A 19,166-nucleotide genomic window follows, 5' to 3' on the forward strand; every position below is an offset into this window, starting at 1 on the left:
CAAATGTCCACACATTTGAGACTATAATTTAATACTAAAACAATTCATGATTGCACAGTGCCTCTGGGGAAGAGAAGTCCCTGAGTCCAAAATGCTGATGCAAGAATATTACAAAGGTTGTTTTATGTATTTTGATTTAACGGTAAATAACTGCTTTTCTACGACCAACCCATTTACATTTTTGTTTTGGTTTTCGAGAGGATTTATTTGAAATATCTCTACAAAGCTAGACAAGAGAGCTAAAGTTGACTTGATTGTAACATGTTCTCGTGTGTGTGTGTGTGTGTGTGTGTGTGTGCATATGCAAGAATGTGTCTCCAAGTATATAGCTGTATGCATTTTGTGTAGGGTTGCCAACCGGCTCCAGGTTTTCAGGACAGGTTGATCCAATCCTTGTTTTATCTCATTGCATGCTGGGATTTATTCTGATTTCCCTATTGTGTTATCTAAGAAAAGCAAGATTATAAGTACATGCATGCAGAGGAGTAAAACCAAGACTGGATCAGTCTGTCCTGAAAATCTGGAGCCAGTTGCCAACCCTACTTTTTTTTTTGTGGCGTGCCTTGGTATGTGGTACATAACTCTGTACATTTATACATGTGTATGTGTGCTTGTCAACAGAGAAAAGATATATAGCAGTGTGTATATATCTAGACAGATATTTGTTTCTATGGGTGTATATATTTGTAGATGTATACCTGTGTGTGTGCATAATAAATGTATTTGTGTATCTATGTGTGCATAATTGACAGCAGGACTATTCGGACATGTATGTATGTGTATATGTATATATTTGTTTGTGTATATATATAGATGCATGTGTGACAATGTCCTCTTAGTACTCAAAGCCTACCATTGTAGGCAAGAGCAATGCAGCAGATGTTTAACAATACTTTTACAGCTAAAACAGTCTCTCTCTTTTCTGCTGCTGCGTCTTTCCTTTTTTTTTTTTTTAATATTCTATTTTTTGTTCTCGCACAGTGCTGGTGAAAGGGCAAGTGACCACCAAATACTACCGTTTCCTGGCCAAGCACGGAGGCTGGGTGTGGGTGCAGAGCTATGCCACCATCGTGCACAACAGCAGGTCTTCCAGGCCTCACTGCATCGTCAGCGTGAACTATGTCCTCACGTAAGTCCCACCCAACCCCTCCCAGGATCCACTGCCTGCTCACACCGCTCTCTTCAGTTCGCATCCTCTCTGCAGGTTCTAGCCTCTGCTTCCCGCTTCTCTGTTTGCAGATTTAACAGACACCCCTGAAATTGAACATGCCACCTTTTGCGTGAGTGCAAAACGCTAGTGGCCTCTGCTGCAGGCCCTTAACAAACAGAACATCTGTGTTTTCCTTTTCAGGATCTAGGGGGCTGGCTTGGCTTATTTCTGTCAGATTTTCCTGGGCTTCCCTATCAAATCATTCTGTTTTCTCGGCCTTGTCTTAGGTTTTAGCTGGTGGCATTGATAGGTGCGCATGACTGGATTCTGGTGAGATGGATGGTGTCATCCCTGAGCATCACGCCGGTTTGCTATTGATCTTTTTATGTGAGAAGTGAAAGTAATAAACGTGAATTCGTGCCTGATTCCTTCCATTAGTTGTTAGATCCCCTCTGTGAAGGTGTATGTGTGGGACTAGGATAGAAATCTCATGAGAGGCTAGCCAGGGCTGTGCAACACAGACATTTCCCATCCCTAAGCTGTGTGCTGAGGGCTGGGACACCAGAGAATGGATTACAGAATTAAAAATAATACAAAAATAAATACAAATGTTCACTGGGTTTGATGCATACATGGAGCAGTAACTTATTTCTCTTCTCCCTAGGCACATCCAGGGCCGGAGGAACCACTAGGCGAGCTAGGCCTGTGCCTAGGGCGCCGAGTGGTAGGGGGTGCTGTGGTAGGCGGCAGAATTTTGAAAGGGCAAAAAGTGCCCTTTCAAAATTCTGCCATCTGCCCCCCCCCCCCCGTGGCAGCCTCCCGACGCCCCTCTGGTGGTCTAACGGAGGGCCCGGGAGCATCTGCTGCTCCTGAGCCCTTGGCTGCCACTAACCAAAATGGCACCGTGCCCTTTAGCCCCCTACCATGTGACAGGGGTCAACCAATGGCACCAGTAGCCCCTGTCACATGGTAGGGGCTGAAGGTCACCGGCGCCATTTTGATTAGTGGTAACCGAGGGCCCCGGAGTGGCAGATCGCTCTCGGGCCCCCACTGGACCACCAGGTGAGTTTTTTCTTTTTGGGGATGGGGAGAGTTGGGACTGCGACAGGGCGGGGGTGGGGGTGGCACGAAGGGGGGGGGGGGGGGGGGGGGGCGGCGCAAGGCTGAAATTGCCTAGGGCGCCCAATCCCCTTGCACCGGCCCTGGATACATCTTGTTAGGTACTAATTTTTTAAAATTCCGTTTCCTGGTCATTGCTTATCTTACTATCTTTAATCAAATTTCTATATCTGTATTTATATAGTTTGCATATTTCAATGATGATTATATCACATACATAAAATGTATAATAGCTGCAGATATATGTATAAACATTATTTTGCTATCACAATTTTTTATATTTTATGCAGTGCCAAATATCTAGCATAACAATTATTGTTGCTGTATTTTCACCTTGCATTGTTTAGTTTCCTCTGGTTTACATTTTACTGTGCATTGCATAAACTATAAGTGCTCGGATGGGTTATGCAAATATGCTGCATCCTACAGCATTTAACAGTGTTCCCACCAGGTCTGGGCTTTGTCTGGAAGCCACTGGAGAAACGCTGTATGAGGTGCACGCTGCAGCCCTATCTTGGAACATGCATGCAGTTCTTTTTCTTATGATTTTTAAGACACACAGGTTCATACCACTAACCACATAAAGCAGGGCTTCCCAATCCCATCCTGGGCACCTCACTGCCAGTCTGGTTTTCAGCATATCCCCAGTGAACATGCATGAGAGAAATTGGCATAAGTGAGACCCCCACTATATGCAAAATATCCCATGCATGTTTGCTGTGGGTAGTCTAAAAATTCAGAAGGGTGTGGGCTCACTGGGTGAGGTTTGTGAAAGGCTGATCCAAAAGTTGCTTATCGTAGTGATGAGATGCAGGACTGGATGAGCTGACTGCTTTTTTTTTTTTTCTCTTGAATGTTTTTCATTTCTTTTTATTGTACTATATAAGCGGTAAGAGAATCTCATTTTACATGGGTACATAATTCACTTGTTCTACTGCTTCTTTTATTTAACATTTAACCCAGCACCAGTTTAAAGTGCACACACACTTCTATATATAGGTCAACATGCTTACTATTCAGCAGCACTGAGTTCACATGATCGTATAACACTTAAAAAAAAAATCTGACCACCTATTTCCTCATTGTAGCAACAGAAAACGTTCCATAGTAAGAAGCAGCCATATTAGCCAGGATTTTCTTTTAGAGCAGCAGAATTCCTGTTTCATGGAGCTATTATTTCCTCTCTGGAACTTTTTTTTTCCTGGATTGGTTCTTTTGTCTTTAGAATAGGTTCTGAAATAAGGTATTCACATATTTTGGGCCGGATTTTAAGACCTACGCGCAGGCGTAGATTTGTGCGCGCTACCCGGCACGCACAAATCTATGCCCAATTTTATAACGTGTGCGCAGCTGCACACATGTTATAAAATCCGGGGTCGGCGTGCGCAAGGGGGTGCACACTTGTGCACCTTGTGCGTGCCGAGCCCTAGTGGAGCCCTGATGGCTTTCCCTGTTCCCTCCAAGGTTGCTCCGAAATCGGAGCAACCTTGGAGGGAACTTTCCTTCCGCCCCTCCCCCCTCACCTTTATTATTTAAGTCGCGCCTGCCTCTGGGCAGGCATAGGTTGTGCGCACCGGCCGAGTGGGCCTTTGGAGGCCTCTGGCCTCGCCACTGCCCTGTCCCGGGACATACGCGCGTCCCGGGGCTTGCTCACGTCGCCGAGCCTATGCAAAATAGACTTGGCGCGCGTAACCCTCGCATAACACGCGCAGGGCTTTTAAAATCTGCCCCTTTATGTTTAACAACTCTGTTTCCTTAAGTCTACTCTTCAGCAGTCCTTTTTTGTTTAAATTCAATTATTCTTTACAAATAGTGGTGCAGTCTCTCCAGAAGATGATTGATTTATTTTGCCAAGCAGTTTCTTCCTGCTTCTTTTGGGTTCTGCCGCCAGTCCTCAGCCGGAGGGGGCAGGGGTGGGGAGCATGCACCAGGGCTCATTCCGGAACATTGCAATCGTGGGCCCCGAATCTGGCCCTCAGGTGTCACCATTGTGAGGTGTCGGAGTCCCTCCTCTCCTAGGCGCCAAGCTAGGGAGTAGAAGATTCTTGATGAAGAGTCAAACGCAGGTCCTTCCAGAAGGAATTGCACAGCACTGTCAGTAAGCCACCAAGCTGGCCCTACCTGTAGAAGATCCTAATAAGGATGAACTCAGCTGCACCCAGATTTACTGAGATTCATACTTGCGGCACTTTTCAAGGACTTAAAACTCCAACATCTGCTTACAAATTGGAGATGGGTCAAAAAGCTGTTGTGGATGGTGATCTGAAACCGCCCGTTTTAGCAGGAATTTTTCCCCTGAAAGGGCTTTGTCAGTATGAAAAACAAATCAATCTCGGTATCGGTTTGGATGTTTAAAAGGGGGTACTCAGATGCCTAAATATCCAGTGTAGTAAGAATAGGTGAATAAAACAGTTAACATATTGACAATATGTCTAAGTGCAGCCACCTGGAACGTTGTACCTCAGCACGTTCTTGGATGTCTCCATTTAGCCACCTACCTCCTCAGGCTTAATCCAAAGAGATTTGTCTCATTAGTAAACCAGATCCTAAAAGACAGAACTTGGCAATTTCGAATCCTCCTAGATTTTGATCACTTGTAGGATGAATGCCATGCATTGTTTGTTATTATTTCTTCTTTATTCCCAAAGTTTCCCCTGTCTTGACTATATTTAATTATTTGGGTTATTAAATGAACTCATTAAATATTTTGCAACACTTTTGTGGTGAGTGGAAATATTTGAGCCTGTCTTTGTTCTGTAATTGTTTTGCAAGTGTGGAAAAAGGATGATAATGTCTGGGAGCGATGGTAAAGGCCGTGATGGGATTTATGGAAATTTTACCTTCAGGGTACACAGAGTCCTGCGGGTTGTGTTGACACCATATTTTGGCATTTCCTTTGGTTGCCAGGCTCCAGCAGTTCAACTAGGACCTGAACGTTCATATTATTTTTGAACACAGGAAATTCCAGGCTGGGTCAGACCAAGGCCCATTAAGCCCAGCATCCTGTCTCCAACATTGCTCAATCCAGGTCACAAGTACCTGGCAGATGACAGGAAGAGAATAACTGATGGGATCAGCCGTGCTTTTCTCCTAAAAAAAACCCCCCAAAATAAAATAAAAATGTGGTTATCTATTTCGTTTGTCTGTCTGCGTGCATATTAACTTGTGAAGCATTCAGTCTAAAGCAAGCATATTTTTATGATAGATTCATTTATATAAAATAATGTTTTTCCTGATGGCTTATGGAAATAGCTCAAAATCTGAAAAAAATTATAAATTAGTTGTGCTGAGGTAAGGTTAGGATTTTCTAAAAGTGGCAACCTGCCTGCAATTTGCAACTGCCGGCCTGCGTCTTCATTGTAGTATGGAAGGGTAGGTATCTTTATTATTATTTTATTTTTTTTAAATAGGACCGGACAAGCACCAAATGTTTAGTGAGCAGAGGTGCCCCCTTTTGTGCACCTGTTTTACTGCTGCTGAATGGAAGGGCCTGCGAGGGGTGTTCACAGACTGTGTATAACGTCTGTCTAAACCTCAATAAAAGATAACTTAAAAACAAGTTTTGCTAACATTTTACAAATATTTCCTTCCAAATCACCACCTCTGTGACTCCATCATTTTTAGAAAAATCTTTTACATAGTTTTTCCTTTCCGTTGTTTACTTAAAACCAGCCAGCCTGGGCACAACAGAGCCTGTTACTTACCATCCATTTATTTCTATAGTGCAACTCCGTATACAGTGCTAGTGGCGGGGTGGAGATGGACGTCCATGAAAACACTGTAAAGGAGGGGTACGTTAGACCCTCCTTAAAAGTCCAGGACTAAGCATTTAGCCTGGTCCACCTTAAGACAGTCACAATGGAATCCTGATTCCATGGGGGTTTCCCCTGGGAAGAAGGATAAGGTGCCAGGGCCCAGAGGGAAAGGGATGCCTCACATGTGAGAAGAAGGAAGCAGGAGATTTTGAAGACTACTGCATTTTTGTTGCCAGCACTGCTGAGCTGAGGTAGGGCAGGCTCTTGGCTGTTTAATTTCCTTGTCAATGATAAAAGTCTGTAGAAGAACAGCTAGAGTCCAGTGTAGTCTCTCCTCCAGCAAGCCAAAGACCACTCATGCTGTGTTACAGTCTCCCAGTTGATAAAAAGAGAAGAAATAATAAAACCCCCCCCCCCAACAACAATTCTCCAACAGAGGCCCGATTATCAGTCTAAAATATGCAATGTTGATTTTTTTTAGCCTCTTGTGCTGCTGTGAAACCGATTTTATACAAACGGTAAACTGCTTTGATGTTCACACAAGGCGGGGTATGAAATGGGATAGATAAAGAGAATCACACATGGGTGGCGTTGCCAGTCAGTCTGTTTTCAATTCACGCTGGGTTGGAGTTGGGGGACTGTGATGTGACTGAGAGCACTGCCTCTGCAAGTGAAAACCCAATGAAGTTCAGATGAGGTGATTGATTGATTGAAAACAAGCTCCCCTGTAAATTAACATGAATATTTTTTTGTCGGTGTAAGAAGAAGCTCACACAATTTACCAAAGCTGGGTGTTGAATGTGTATGTATGTGTCATATATATCTATAAGTATATGACTTTCCTTATAAGGATGAATTAACACTATGCTTGTGATTTAATGTGGAACCAGAATTGTGTTTGATGTCTTAGATGATGATAATGAATATTTTGCAAAGGTCATGGATTTATACATTATCGTATAAGGCAGAGCTTTCCAAAGTGTGTGTCGCGACACTTTGGTGTGTCGCCTGAGGTGTGCCGGTGTGTCGCGCAAGCCCGGTGCACGTGACACACCGGCAAGTGGGAGCCAATGCAGCCGCCAGTGGAGCTCATCCCACTGGCGGCTGAGCAGTAAAATATCGCTGGCAGGAAGATCGGCAAGGCTGTGGTGGAGCTCACCTCACCACGGCCCAAAGAAGAAAAAGGTCACGTCGAGACGTGCAGGTGCTCCTCCTCCTTCCTGCCCATGCGGCCCCGGAAGAAAAATGTTGCCGGAGCCGCACGGGCAGAAAGGGGGAGGAGCGTCAGCCGCGTCCAGAAGAGGAGCAGCAGCGGGGAGAGAAGAGGAGGAGGCCCGGTAGCAGGGTCGCCGCTGCGATCGGCCCGAGAAGATCAGGGCCGCTGCAGAGCCCATCCTGCAGCGACCCGTGAAGAGGAGGCCCAGAGGTAAGAGAGTGGCTGAGGGCCCGTAGAGTGCGTGTGTGAGGTGAGTTGAGCGATTGTGTGCGTGTATGAGGTGAGTTGAGCGATTGTGTGCGTCTGTGAGCTGAGTTGAGAGATTGTGTGCGTCTGTGAGCTGAGTTGAGCGATTGTGTGCGTGAATGAGGTGAGTTGAGTGATTGTGTGCGTCTGTGAGCTGAGTTGAGCGATTGTGTGCGTGAATGAGGTGACTTGAGCGATTGTGTGCGTCTGTGAGCTGAGTTGAGAGATTGTGTGCGTGTATGAGGTGAGTTGAGAGATTGTGTGTGGGAGTGAGGACCTGAATGTTTGCAGAGACAGCATGTGAGAGAGCCTGTGTGTATGAATGATTGTATGAGAGAGAGCATGTGACAGTGAGAGTCTGTGCTTGAGCAAGACAGCATGTGGGAGTGAGAGAGAGCCTGGGTGTGTGAGAGTCAGACAGCATGTGCAAGAGAGAGACTGTGTATGAATGATTGTATGAGAGAGAGCATGTGACAGTGAGAGCCTGTGCTTGAGCAAGACAACATGTGGGTGTGAGAGAGAGCCTGGGTGTGTGAGAGTCAGACAGCATGTGCAAGAGAGAGACTGTATGAATGATTGTATGAGAGAGAGCCTGTGAGTGTGTGAGAGAGAGAAAGTATGTGAGAATGAGAACCTGACTGAATGTTTGAGGGAAGAAGATAGATGGCGAGAAAAGAAATAGAAAAAAAGACAATATGAAAGGAATTGGCAAAAAAATAAGAAAGGGGAGGTGGAACAAAAAAGCCTGTGACCAACCGATTAGAAAACTAAGATCAGACAGCAAAGGTAAAAAAAAAAGAAATAAATTACTTTTTACTGATTGGCACATGTAATCTTTGGTAATGTGCAAGAGTAGCACTTTCTCTATGCTGATTTCACAATATACGAGATCAACATGGAGGAAGTGGAAACCCACGGGGCCTGCACAGAGGAGGCAGCAGAATGGGCTTCAGTGCCAATAGCAGCAATCAGCGCCTCCCCAATAGCCATGCGGCAGCAGTGACAGTGGCAGCAGAGGAATGAGAGAGGCTCCGAGGTTGCTGGCAAAAGAAAGAGAGGGGGTTTGCCTTTAGTGTGTGCCTGCCTGAGGGTATGTCTGTGTATGAGAATGTATGGGTGTCTTCCTGGGGTTTGTATGTGTGAGAATAGGTGCCGGCCTGTGTGTGGTGTATGTGTGTGTGAGAATGAATTGGTGCCTGCCTGGGGGTCTGTGTGTGTGAGAATGAATGTGTGCATGCCTGAGGGAGTGGTGTGAAATTGAATGGAAGCCTGCCTGGGGGTCAGTTTCAGTGTGTGAGAATGACTGGGAGCTTGCCTGGGTGTGTGTGTTTGTGTGTATGTGAGGGAGCCAGACAGAGTATGTATGAGAAAATCCAGGGGAGTAAGAGTTTGTGTGGGGGTGGGGGTGTGGAGGGAGAGAGAGTGTCTTAGAGCTTGAGAGTGTGTCAGTGTCTGTGAGAGCGAGAGGTTATGGTGGGTATAAGAGCATGAATGTGTATGTATGTGACAGTATATGTGTGAGAGAGAATGGAAATGTGAGTATGTGTGAGAGAGAGAGGATAACCTCCTAATCCTTGACAATATCAGGGTGACTGGAAATCAAGAGCTCCCACGTATGGACAGCAGGGGCTTTTTAAAATCCTTATTAGTTTTAATTATTGGGTGTTATTTGATATATGTGCTGTTTTGAAATATTTTATTGGTGTTTAGGAAATTGTAAAAAATGTATATGATTTTAATGAATAGAAATTCTATTTATCAGTAGTTTTAAAATATTCTTTTATTAGTATGGTTTTACTATTATAACTGATGCTTTATGTTTCTTGATTTTATTTGTTTTATGAGGAATGATGGTTCTGTTTTTCCATTATTAATACACAGAGTCTGGCTTCTTGGGGTTTCCATTTCAGTTTTTGTCTAATTTGTGCTCCTTTATTTTGTATTCTGTATTTGGTGAGGGTCTGTCTCTGCTCTGTGTGTGTGACCATGATGAGAAATTCGCTAGCATAGGGATCTATAGCAATTGTTTCCTCAGTAGGTGGTGTATTGGTATTCTAGGACCCAGTATAATATTTACCCTTGCTTTTTCACAGGTAGGGTTATTGTTGTTAGAGTCCTTGGTGTTATTACTGTTATGTTATGATGGGATTGCAGTATAGATTTTGAGTGTCTTTTTTTTTTGCGAGGTTTTATTTTCATTCACAATGTGCCTGGCAGTGGAAGGTGTTTGTGCTGTTGTTACTGTGAGATGACACCAGAATTTGAAAACATCTTTTAGTATGATGAGATGTAAGGGAAACATTCAAGCTCATTGTTTGGGGGAATTTCAGTTGGGGGATGCACAGAGTTACAGAACTGGAGGTGCACAGAGTTACAGAACTGGAGATGCACAGAGTTACAGAACTGGAGGTGCAGGATTTATATTGACATTCTGTCCCTTCCTATAAATTCCAGTCTTCACTCTCATAGCCATATAGAATTAGTTGAATGAGGCTATCAAATAATTTTATAGTGTGAAACTGGCCAGCTTTTTAAAATTACGCAGAAGACCCTTTGGACTTTCTTATTAACACCAAATATTCAAATCTGTGTTCATCCCATCAAGCTCATATATCTCATTAAAGAGGTAAATTGAATAACACAATAACTTTGTTTTATTATTGTTACTCATAAATTATAACAATAACATTAATCTTGGAATATTATATATTTTTAATATAAATGAAAGATTTTCACAAGATAGGTTGTGTCGTGAAACATTTTATTATGTATATATTTAAGGAAACATACATAAATTGTCGAAATACATTTTGTTCGTTTAGGGGTAGATTTTCAGAGCCCTGCTCGCCTAAATCCGCCCAAAACCGGGCGGATTTAGGCGAGCAGGGCCCTGCGCGCCGGGAAGCCTATTTTACATAGGCCTCCCGGCGCGCGCAGAGCCCCGGGACTCGCGTAAGTCCCGGGGTTCTCGGAGGGGGGCGTGTCGGGGGCGTGTCGGGGGGCGGGCCCGGTCGTCGCGGCGTTCCGGGGGCGTGTCGGCAGCGTTTTGGGGGCGGGTACGGGGCGTGGCTACGGCCCGGGGGCGTGGCCGCGCCCTCCGTACCCGCCCCCAGGTCGCGGCCCGGCGCGCAGCAGGCCCGCTGGCGCGCGGGGATTTACGTCTCCCTCCGGGAGGCGTAAATCCCCCGACAAAGGTAAGGGGGGGTGTGTAGACAGGGCCGGGCGGGTGGGTTAGGTAGGGGAAGGGAGGGGAAGGTGAGGGGAGGGCAAAGGAAAGTTCCCTCCAAGGCCGCTCCGATTTCGGAGCGGCCTTGGAGGGAACGGGGGGAGGTAGCGCGGCTCGGCGCGCGCAGGCTATACAAAATCGATAGCCTTGCGCGCGCCGATCCAGGATTTTAGTGGATACGCGCGGCTCCGCGCGTATCTACTAAAATCCAGCGTACTTTTGTTTGCGCCTGGAGCGCAAACAAAAGTAGGCTGTTCGCGCTCGTCTGAAAATCTACCCCTTAACCTTTAACCTCTGGTTTGCTAGTAGACTGAATTACTGTGTCCCGAAATTATGTTTGTCTAAAAAGTGTGTCACCAACATGAAAAGTTTGGAAAGCTCTGGTATAAGGTATTTTCACATTGTTGGGTTGAAAGAAGACCAGATGTCTGAGTACAAATTTCATATGATTACAAATGCTCTTTCCCCATCCCTGCCTCACTTCACCACACCCATGGGCTTATAGTCTGAGTTTGAGCACAGGTGGGGTAAAAGTAGAGCTGGCTTTGGCCTGTCTTAAAATATGGAGCCCATTGTTAAGTCTACCATGTCCCCTTACATGTACAATGTGTTATTCATGTTTTGCATTGTTTATCTTTAGACAAAACGATTATAAATTTGACTTCTGCCTGGGGAACATTCTGTGTCTATGTGTCTGTGTCCATAGACACATTCTGTGTCTATGGGAAAAAAAACTTAGTAAAAACCTTTTCAGGGCCAGCCGGGATCTTCGATGCAGACAAACAGCCTGCTTAAAGCTTCAGTAAATATAGTGATCCCGCACCTGAGGATCCAGATTGGTCTTCAGGGATTCAAAAGGGATGCTTGGATGGTAGGAAGGCATTCCTGGCAACCTGATGGCTAAAAGGCCAAGCTGGTGAACCTGGAGAAGCCTGTGAGAGCTCATATCTATGTATCTGTTTCTGTTAGTAGAAGAGCATTGTGAAGGTCATGTTCCTATTAATAAGAGTATTGGTGTGAACACCATCTGACTTTGTCAGGTGTATGGAAGATTAATGTAACTGGATTAATTGACCAGATCTGGGATTGTGTTTTGTGCTTTCACTATGCTGTCTAGTCCTAGCTTCTAGAAATATAGGTCCGGTTACCATACATGTTTTAAATGCCTGCTTTCTTATACTCCAAACTGGAATGTAGTTGACATTTTGCAGGGTGCTCCTTAATTTGACAATCCCTAACAGCAGTGTTATGATTGCTTTGGGCTTCCAAGAAAGTATTCGTGGAGCAGCAATTACAAGTAGCAGTGGCACGATTTCATTGGGCTTCTAAGAAGGCTGGGGTGATCCACGTTGATGGTCCAGAGTTAAAATTCAAACTTCAATTAGCATGGGAAAGACTGGATTTTTTTTCCACTAGCTTAACTAACCTTGGTGGCTGTGGGGATTAATACAAAGCTTGAGGTAAGGCATAGATGGGGGCTTGGCTTTATGTATTATTGGTCTTTGTAAGAAGCAAAGTTGAAGACAGCAAAGCCTGCAGTGGTTGACTAGTAGAGGTGATGGAGGTTGTCACTGACAGATTTTGGACAAGCTTGGGACAGATATGGAGGGCAGTGTAGGACAAGGGTCGAGATGTTAGGTAGGAGGAGTTAGTGTTGGGTTATGTATTGGAATTTATATGTGCATCTACCCAAAGTGGAGGAATTACAACTCGGCAGACTGGCAGGACCATTTTGGTCTTTGTCTTCCATCATTTACTATGTAAATCAGGTGCTAAGTGCTTAAAGTATACACTTACAGTAAATAGGAGGAATTTGAACTCTTAAATTATTGTGTTAAACTGGGTCTCTTCAACATGCACATTTGATGGCCTTTGAATACATGGACCATTGTTTGTATCTACTAAATTTCAAATGATTCTCAACCAGTTTTGCAGGTAATAATGGTAGTGACATGACTACATGTCTCTCATGTTCCAGTATTTATATTCATAGAATGCATCTTGGATTTGTTTCAGCAGTTTAAATAAAGAAGTTTAATATATATTTAGTTAAGCATTATTGTACTGAGGGCTTAAATAGATTATAATTAAATGAATCCAATTAAAGAGCATGTCGATGAAATTTAATATGCCATAGTTATGAATGAACTGTTTGAACAGCAACGGTACAGAAACCATTAATGATTAACTTAATGATTAATATTTAAACTAACTCAGTTTACAAATATTGAGATTTGAAGCATCCCTCCTACACACACATTAAATTCATTTTGTAAAATCCTTTGTAATAAAAATCAAACAGAAGCTTAATGTAGGTAGTTATTTTCAATGGCTACAAAGGTCCCTGCAATAATGTCTATGGAGGGAGTGTTGCTTGCTTCATCAGAAGATACCAGAAACTGTGCAATTCTGGTTTAAACAACTTGGGTACCATATTTTCTTAAAATCTTAAGAAGGGCATATACAACTATCGAGAATCTTTCTTTTTTTCTTTTTCAATGAAAACCTGGTCAATGAACTGGACATCCTATAGTTTTGGTATAACCACATTTCGTTTTGTGTTTTGCTAGTGCCTGATTCCCGAAGGTGCTGCACGGCTTTAGTGTTTCAGTGGCAGTCATGATTTATTTATTTGTTTTATATACCATCAATCTGTAAAACAATCTAGACGGTGTACAATAAATAAATACAAAATTCAAAATGCATTGCAAAAGTTATATAAAATAAATGAAAACAAATGCAAAACAATTAAAACCAAGTTCATTAAAATATAATTAAAATAAAGAGAGAGAAAAAAACCTTAAGAGTATTTATGCTTAAAATATATGAATACAGACAATTTAAAAAGTTAGTAAAGTGGATACAAAATAAATTTAAACAAATTCTGTAAAAAATGGGTAAAATAATAAGGTGTTTTTCAAAGCAATACATTAAAACAAGAGGAAAAAGGAAAAAGAATTATTTAAGGAAAAAGCATCTGACTGCAAGATTGCTGCTTAGTCCATTGCTTTAACGTTTACATTATCGCGACTGGCTGCTGTATAGTCTTTAATGCTGGGAAAGGCGTCCAGAAAGCTTAAAAAATGCTGGCCTCATCATGCCTGAAAAGTATTCCTATATACATTAACTTCTCCTACTTACATACTATCACCTAGAAATGTGTAGGAGCAGCCAGTCAAAGAAGATAAACGCAGTGATTTCTGACTAATTTGAGCGTGGAAGAAAAATATGACTACATACAAATAAAGGGGTGGACGGGGGACGGGACACTGAATTATTGAATGAGAACTTAGGTCAGTTCATGAAGGAAACTTCTGTAAACATTTGGAAGTGAACACCAAAAGACGTTTGCTGGGCAATGAGCAGCGTTTTGATTTTGCTTTAACCATTGTTTCTCATTTAGATCTACTAATTTTAAGTCCTAGCAGGGAAGGACAAGGGATCCTAGATTTGAAAGATACTGTGGTGTAAGGAACTATGAGTCATACACTGGAACAGAACAGTGCAGCATTAAAACTGGGTCTGAAAATGCTATTTTCTTTTTCGCCCCTCTTTCCAGTATGTTACCTCAGATGGGGGCGCTGGCTGCGGTTCGTTCCCAAGCCAGGGGAGGGGGAAGAGAGAAGCTTCACATCTCGGTCCTTCGGATGCAATTGATTAGCAGGACCGGTGCTGCCCTGAGCAAACAATTATTGTGCTGCCCTCCAGTAATCTAAACTTTATAAATCCCCTCTCCTCTGGCCAGTGCAAGGGCATTAGATGTCATAGGCAAACTTTAAAGCCCCCCCCCCACGCACAATTAAAAATGATGCATTAATAATAACAGATTTTACATTAAAAAGAACATTCTGAGTATAGTCTTCTGAGGTAAAAATATCACTTACAACAACCTGTATATTATATTTATATACATTGCTATGATGCCAACCAAAAAACTCTGCAAAAATATCCATATGGTATTAGGCCTATTGTAATGCATTTTGGATGTGGGCTTGACCCTCAGAAAGCCTTGAGTAAACAATTATAATATAGTAAACCTCTTATACCATAACATGATGCTGGGAAAGGCGTCCAGAAAGCTTAAAAACTGCTGGCCTCATCATGCCTCATCCAGCACTCAAACAATAAATAACCCTGCAAATATAAACCAGCTCCTAAAACACCAATACACCTCCTATTAGGAAAACAGAACAAGCCAGGCTGCTGTAAATCCCTACATAGAAGCTATACACTAGTAGAATTCCTCATCTCGGTCACACATGCAGAACACAGACAGTCCATCCCTAAATTAAAAGTCCATCACAGAATAATAAGAGACCATAAAATATAAATAAAAATTTGCAGACAAAAACTGACCAGAAAACTGCAACAATGCATACTCTGTATACAGTGCAACAACAGAAACATCACTATTTGTCACAAAACAATAAAATCAAGAAATATAAAACATCAATCATAATAGAAAACCGTATTAATAATGAAAATAAGTATTTCAAGACAACTGAAGAATAAACATCCAATAATTAAAAACTCATATAAACTTTTTAAATTTCCCAAACACCAGTAACATATTTCAAAACAGCAGACATCAAATAACACCCAATAATTAAAACTAATAAGGATAAAAATAAAATATCCTGTTCTTCATACCTAGGAATTTTTTGGTTTCTAGTTACCCTGAGACTGTTGTAGATTAGTGGGGGAGGGAGGGCACGCAAACTTTCTCCTCTCTCTCTCTTTCATGTATGCACTCACACTTTCTTTCTCTCATACATACTCATGCTCACATACTCATGCTTCCTCTCTCAGATGCACACAGTTTTCCTCTCCTACTTTTGTGCGTGCACACACACACACACACACACACACACACACACTCCCTCTCACACATATGTTCACACACACAGACAGATGCTCTTTCTTGCCCCACACTCCCACAAATTGATACTACCTCTCACATTTTCCCTTCTGACTCACACTTACATGTACTCCCTTTCTCATACACACCCACACACACACACACACACACACACACACACGCACACATGCTGTCTCACACACATTAGCTTCACCTTTTCTTCCACTTGCTCCCCCGGCGGTCTTGGGCCCACCTCTTCACTTTGGCCTCCACTGGGTCAGGATAACAAGGTGGCCTCCACTCCTCTTTGGCTGCTGGTGAGATGGGGTCTGCTGGCAGCCTGCAGACTCTTCTCTGCTTAGGCCACCAGTGGTCGAGATGGCATCTACCAGATAACCCACACCCTCACTACCTCAGCTCTTTCTCTCAGTCCCTATTCCCTTCCCTCACTACCTCAGTTCTTCCTCCCTTCCCCTCACTACCTTGCTCTTTCTCCCACTTTCCATCCCCTTCCCTCCCTCCCTCCCTCCCTCTAGATATTCCTTTCTCATACTCCTCAGTTCTTCCCCCATTCCTGTCCCTCTAGAGATTCTTCTCCCCCCTTACTGAGTCACTATCTCAGCTTTTTTCACCTTCATTCCCTCTCCCTTCCTCTATAGGCTCTGTCCTCCCCTCTTCTCACCCCTTCCTATGCTTTCCCCACTTTCTTCCTGCCGGCTCCCTATGCCCTTCCCCCACCTTCTCACCCAGTCACTTCCAGCCTCTTAGCCCTCCCCAAGCTCTTCTCCTCCCACTCCCTGGTGCAGTTTATTACAGTCAGGATTCCTTTCCCCCTCAGCAGGCAGCAGGAGCAGCAAAGCGGCCGAAGTAAAGAAAAGGCCAGGAGACTGCCCATGGCATAGGAGCCACTAAATGAGGCTTGCCAGCTCAGATTTAGATATTGGATTAGGCAGAGGTAACCCAAACCCCTGCCTGATCCGTTGCATTGACATCTAGGTCTCCCGCGCGAGCTAGCAACAGCAACAGCAGCAACAGCAGCAGCAGCAGGAGCAGCAGCAGCAGCAGCATTTGAATGACATCATCTCCTGCTGCCGTGGGAGGAGCAGCAATCTTGCAGCTCTTCGCATGAGACTGGCCCCGTGGCAGTAGGACATGATGATGATGTCATTCAAATGCTGCTGGCAGGGGAGATCTAGGTGTTGATGCATTGGATTGGGAAGGGTTTGGGTTTCCTCTGCTCAATCTTGAGCTGGCAAGCCTTCTTTAGTGGCTCCTGTGCCATGAATGGTCTGCCGGCCTTTTCACTACTTCAGCCGTCAGCGGGGTAGAGTGCGTCTGGCAACCTTGCAGCCTCCGTTCCATTTTGGCTGCGGGTGGCCCAGTCTGCCGCTCCCTCAGAGCCACCTCCTTGTGTAAGTGCACGGTTTGCACAGTGGTTGCTCCAGCCCTGATGATTAGGTCCCACAAATACTTTTCACATGCAGGGAGTATGTTCCAACAAAATCTTTACTGTAACAAAACATCATCAGTGGCAAAAATTTGACTCACAGAAGGCAATTTTTGAGACTTGCTGCTGGACTTGCTGCCCTATCTGCTGGACCGCAAATACTTTTTCAAAAGTAAATTTCCTGTGGAGTTCACTTTGACAATGTGGGCTAGCGGAGAACGGGACTGCAATCGTGGTGCATACAATTCATCCTTCTGAGCAGCTAAATACAGACTTCTAGTTTCACTAGGGAGTGATGTTTAGTTGCTGTATAATTAGGGGTCTCGGGGGAAGGTAAAGCAAACTAGCCAGCTAATGCTGATTTTCAGTAGTGGTGACTAACTTAGCTGGCCTACACTAGGCACAGCTACCACTGGCCTAAATCTCGCCAGCTCGATTTCTGTTATAAGTTAACCTGTGACTGAAACCAAGCTTTCGAGATTTGGCTAGGGATGTCGCCCATTGAACAAAAAAACCAGATGAGTCACAATTGGAGTTGTCAATTTGAGGAAAGTATTTTCAGAAGTCACTAATGGTTTGGAAATAACAATTTGTGCTGACCTATGGTTTTATAATTTATAGAATCTGTAAAAGATATCATGAAAATTGCATTTGAACAGAAGCACTGGAAACTCTACAGTAAGGATCTAACTTGGTACACACCCATATTGCCCCACTCCTTGTTATGCCTTACGTCTCTGTTTCCCAACCCTCTCCTGGAGGCACAATCTAATCAGTCGGATTTTCAGGATATCCATAATGAATATGCTTGAGAGAGATTAGCATACATTGGAGACCCAGTGTATGGAAATCTATCTCATGCATATTCATTGTGTCAATCTGAAAACCTGACTGGATAAATGTTCCTCCAGGAGAGGGTTGGAAAGCATTGCCTTACATTGACAATGAGAATTTCAATGTCTGCATCTTTAATTATCAGTCAAAATTTAGTTGTGCAAGAGAATTCAGAATACTGGAAATGGAACATTGGATTGACCACAAATTTACCTTCGAACAGGGATGCAGAATACAAAGGACTACAGTTATCACTGGATCAAGTCACAGCAACCAAACCGTCCTTCTCATTTGTCAGCTCAACGCCATCCATAACTGACAGTAGGAAAGGAAGCAAGTCTCGTCTTTCCAGTACGAAATCCAAGTCTAGGACGTCGCCTTATCCCCAGGTAAAAGTCTCCAAGGCAATAGGTGTTCAAGGATTTTCATAGGCCTTGACCTGTAAGACCTGAGTCGAAGTAGGATGATTCGAGCTGCAACATATAACCTTGATAAAATGATAAATCTTGTACTATTGATAATCACAACCCTGTACCTTTGTTTCATTTTTTTTTTAATGACATGCTAGCAGAGATGCACATTCCATCTGGTTTTCATAACGTACTGTGATGTATAATGAGATCATGCTACAAAGTCATGGGGCTACATCCTTTGCTCAAAAAGATAGACCTAATGTTTGGAGAATAATGGGCCTTTATGTGCTTTTAGAGGTTTTATATAGATCAATAACTTGGAATTCTCTTTGCTACCTCTCTCTTCGCACACCAATAACCATAATACTTTATCATTTTTATAGCACTACTGTGCAATGCTAAGTCCCTGTCCCACAGAATTTACAGTCTAGGTGAATACCCAGATCAGTGGGTACTAGAGGCTGGGGCAGTGATTTGCTCAGGGTGCATCAGTGGAGAAGTGGGATCTGAAGCCTGGCTTTCCTGGGCCCCAGTCATTAGGTCACGACTCCTCTCTCCTCTGTGGGCTCCTTTATTGAATTCAAAATCATTTATGAGGGAGGATGCATACAAATTTATTTATTCAAATGGCACTTGCGCGGCAAGAATACGGCATGAGATTGCAGCCTTTCCACTGCAAGCATGGGACACAAAAACAAAAAAAGTGCAAATGGATAATTAAATAACCTCATAAAAGTAAATATTCAAAAACACGTAAGATGAACTATTATACTTCCTAATATCAAAAGCATAAAAACAATAACAATTCAAAAAGTAAAATTAAAACAGTGATGGATCCAGTACACCCGACATGGCTATGTTGCAAGAACGTATCTGCATCGGGTAATTATATAAAGCGATCG

General features: G+C 43.4%; 1 protein-coding gene across 1 annotated transcript in view; it reads left to right on the forward strand.

Annotated features, from left to right (window-relative positions):
• The window catches only part of SIM1 (SIM bHLH transcription factor 1), a 129,240-nt gene that overhangs the window by 41,047 nt on the left and 69,027 nt on the right, over positions 1-19,166 (forward strand). Inside the window, exons 9-10 of the mRNA XM_029595364.1 lie at positions 982-1,129; positions 18,075-18,240. Of these exons, the coding sequence (XP_029451224.1) occupies positions 982-1,129; positions 18,075-18,240 (314 nt within the window). The remainder of the gene's footprint in view (positions 1-981; positions 1,130-18,074; positions 18,241-19,166) is intronic.

Source organism: Rhinatrema bivittatum, chromosome 3 (genome assembly GCF_901001135.1).
Source record: "Rhinatrema bivittatum chromosome 3, aRhiBiv1.1, whole genome shotgun sequence".
In the NCBI taxonomy this organism is placed as follows: Eukaryota; Metazoa; Chordata; class Amphibia; order Gymnophiona; family Rhinatrematidae; genus Rhinatrema; species Rhinatrema bivittatum.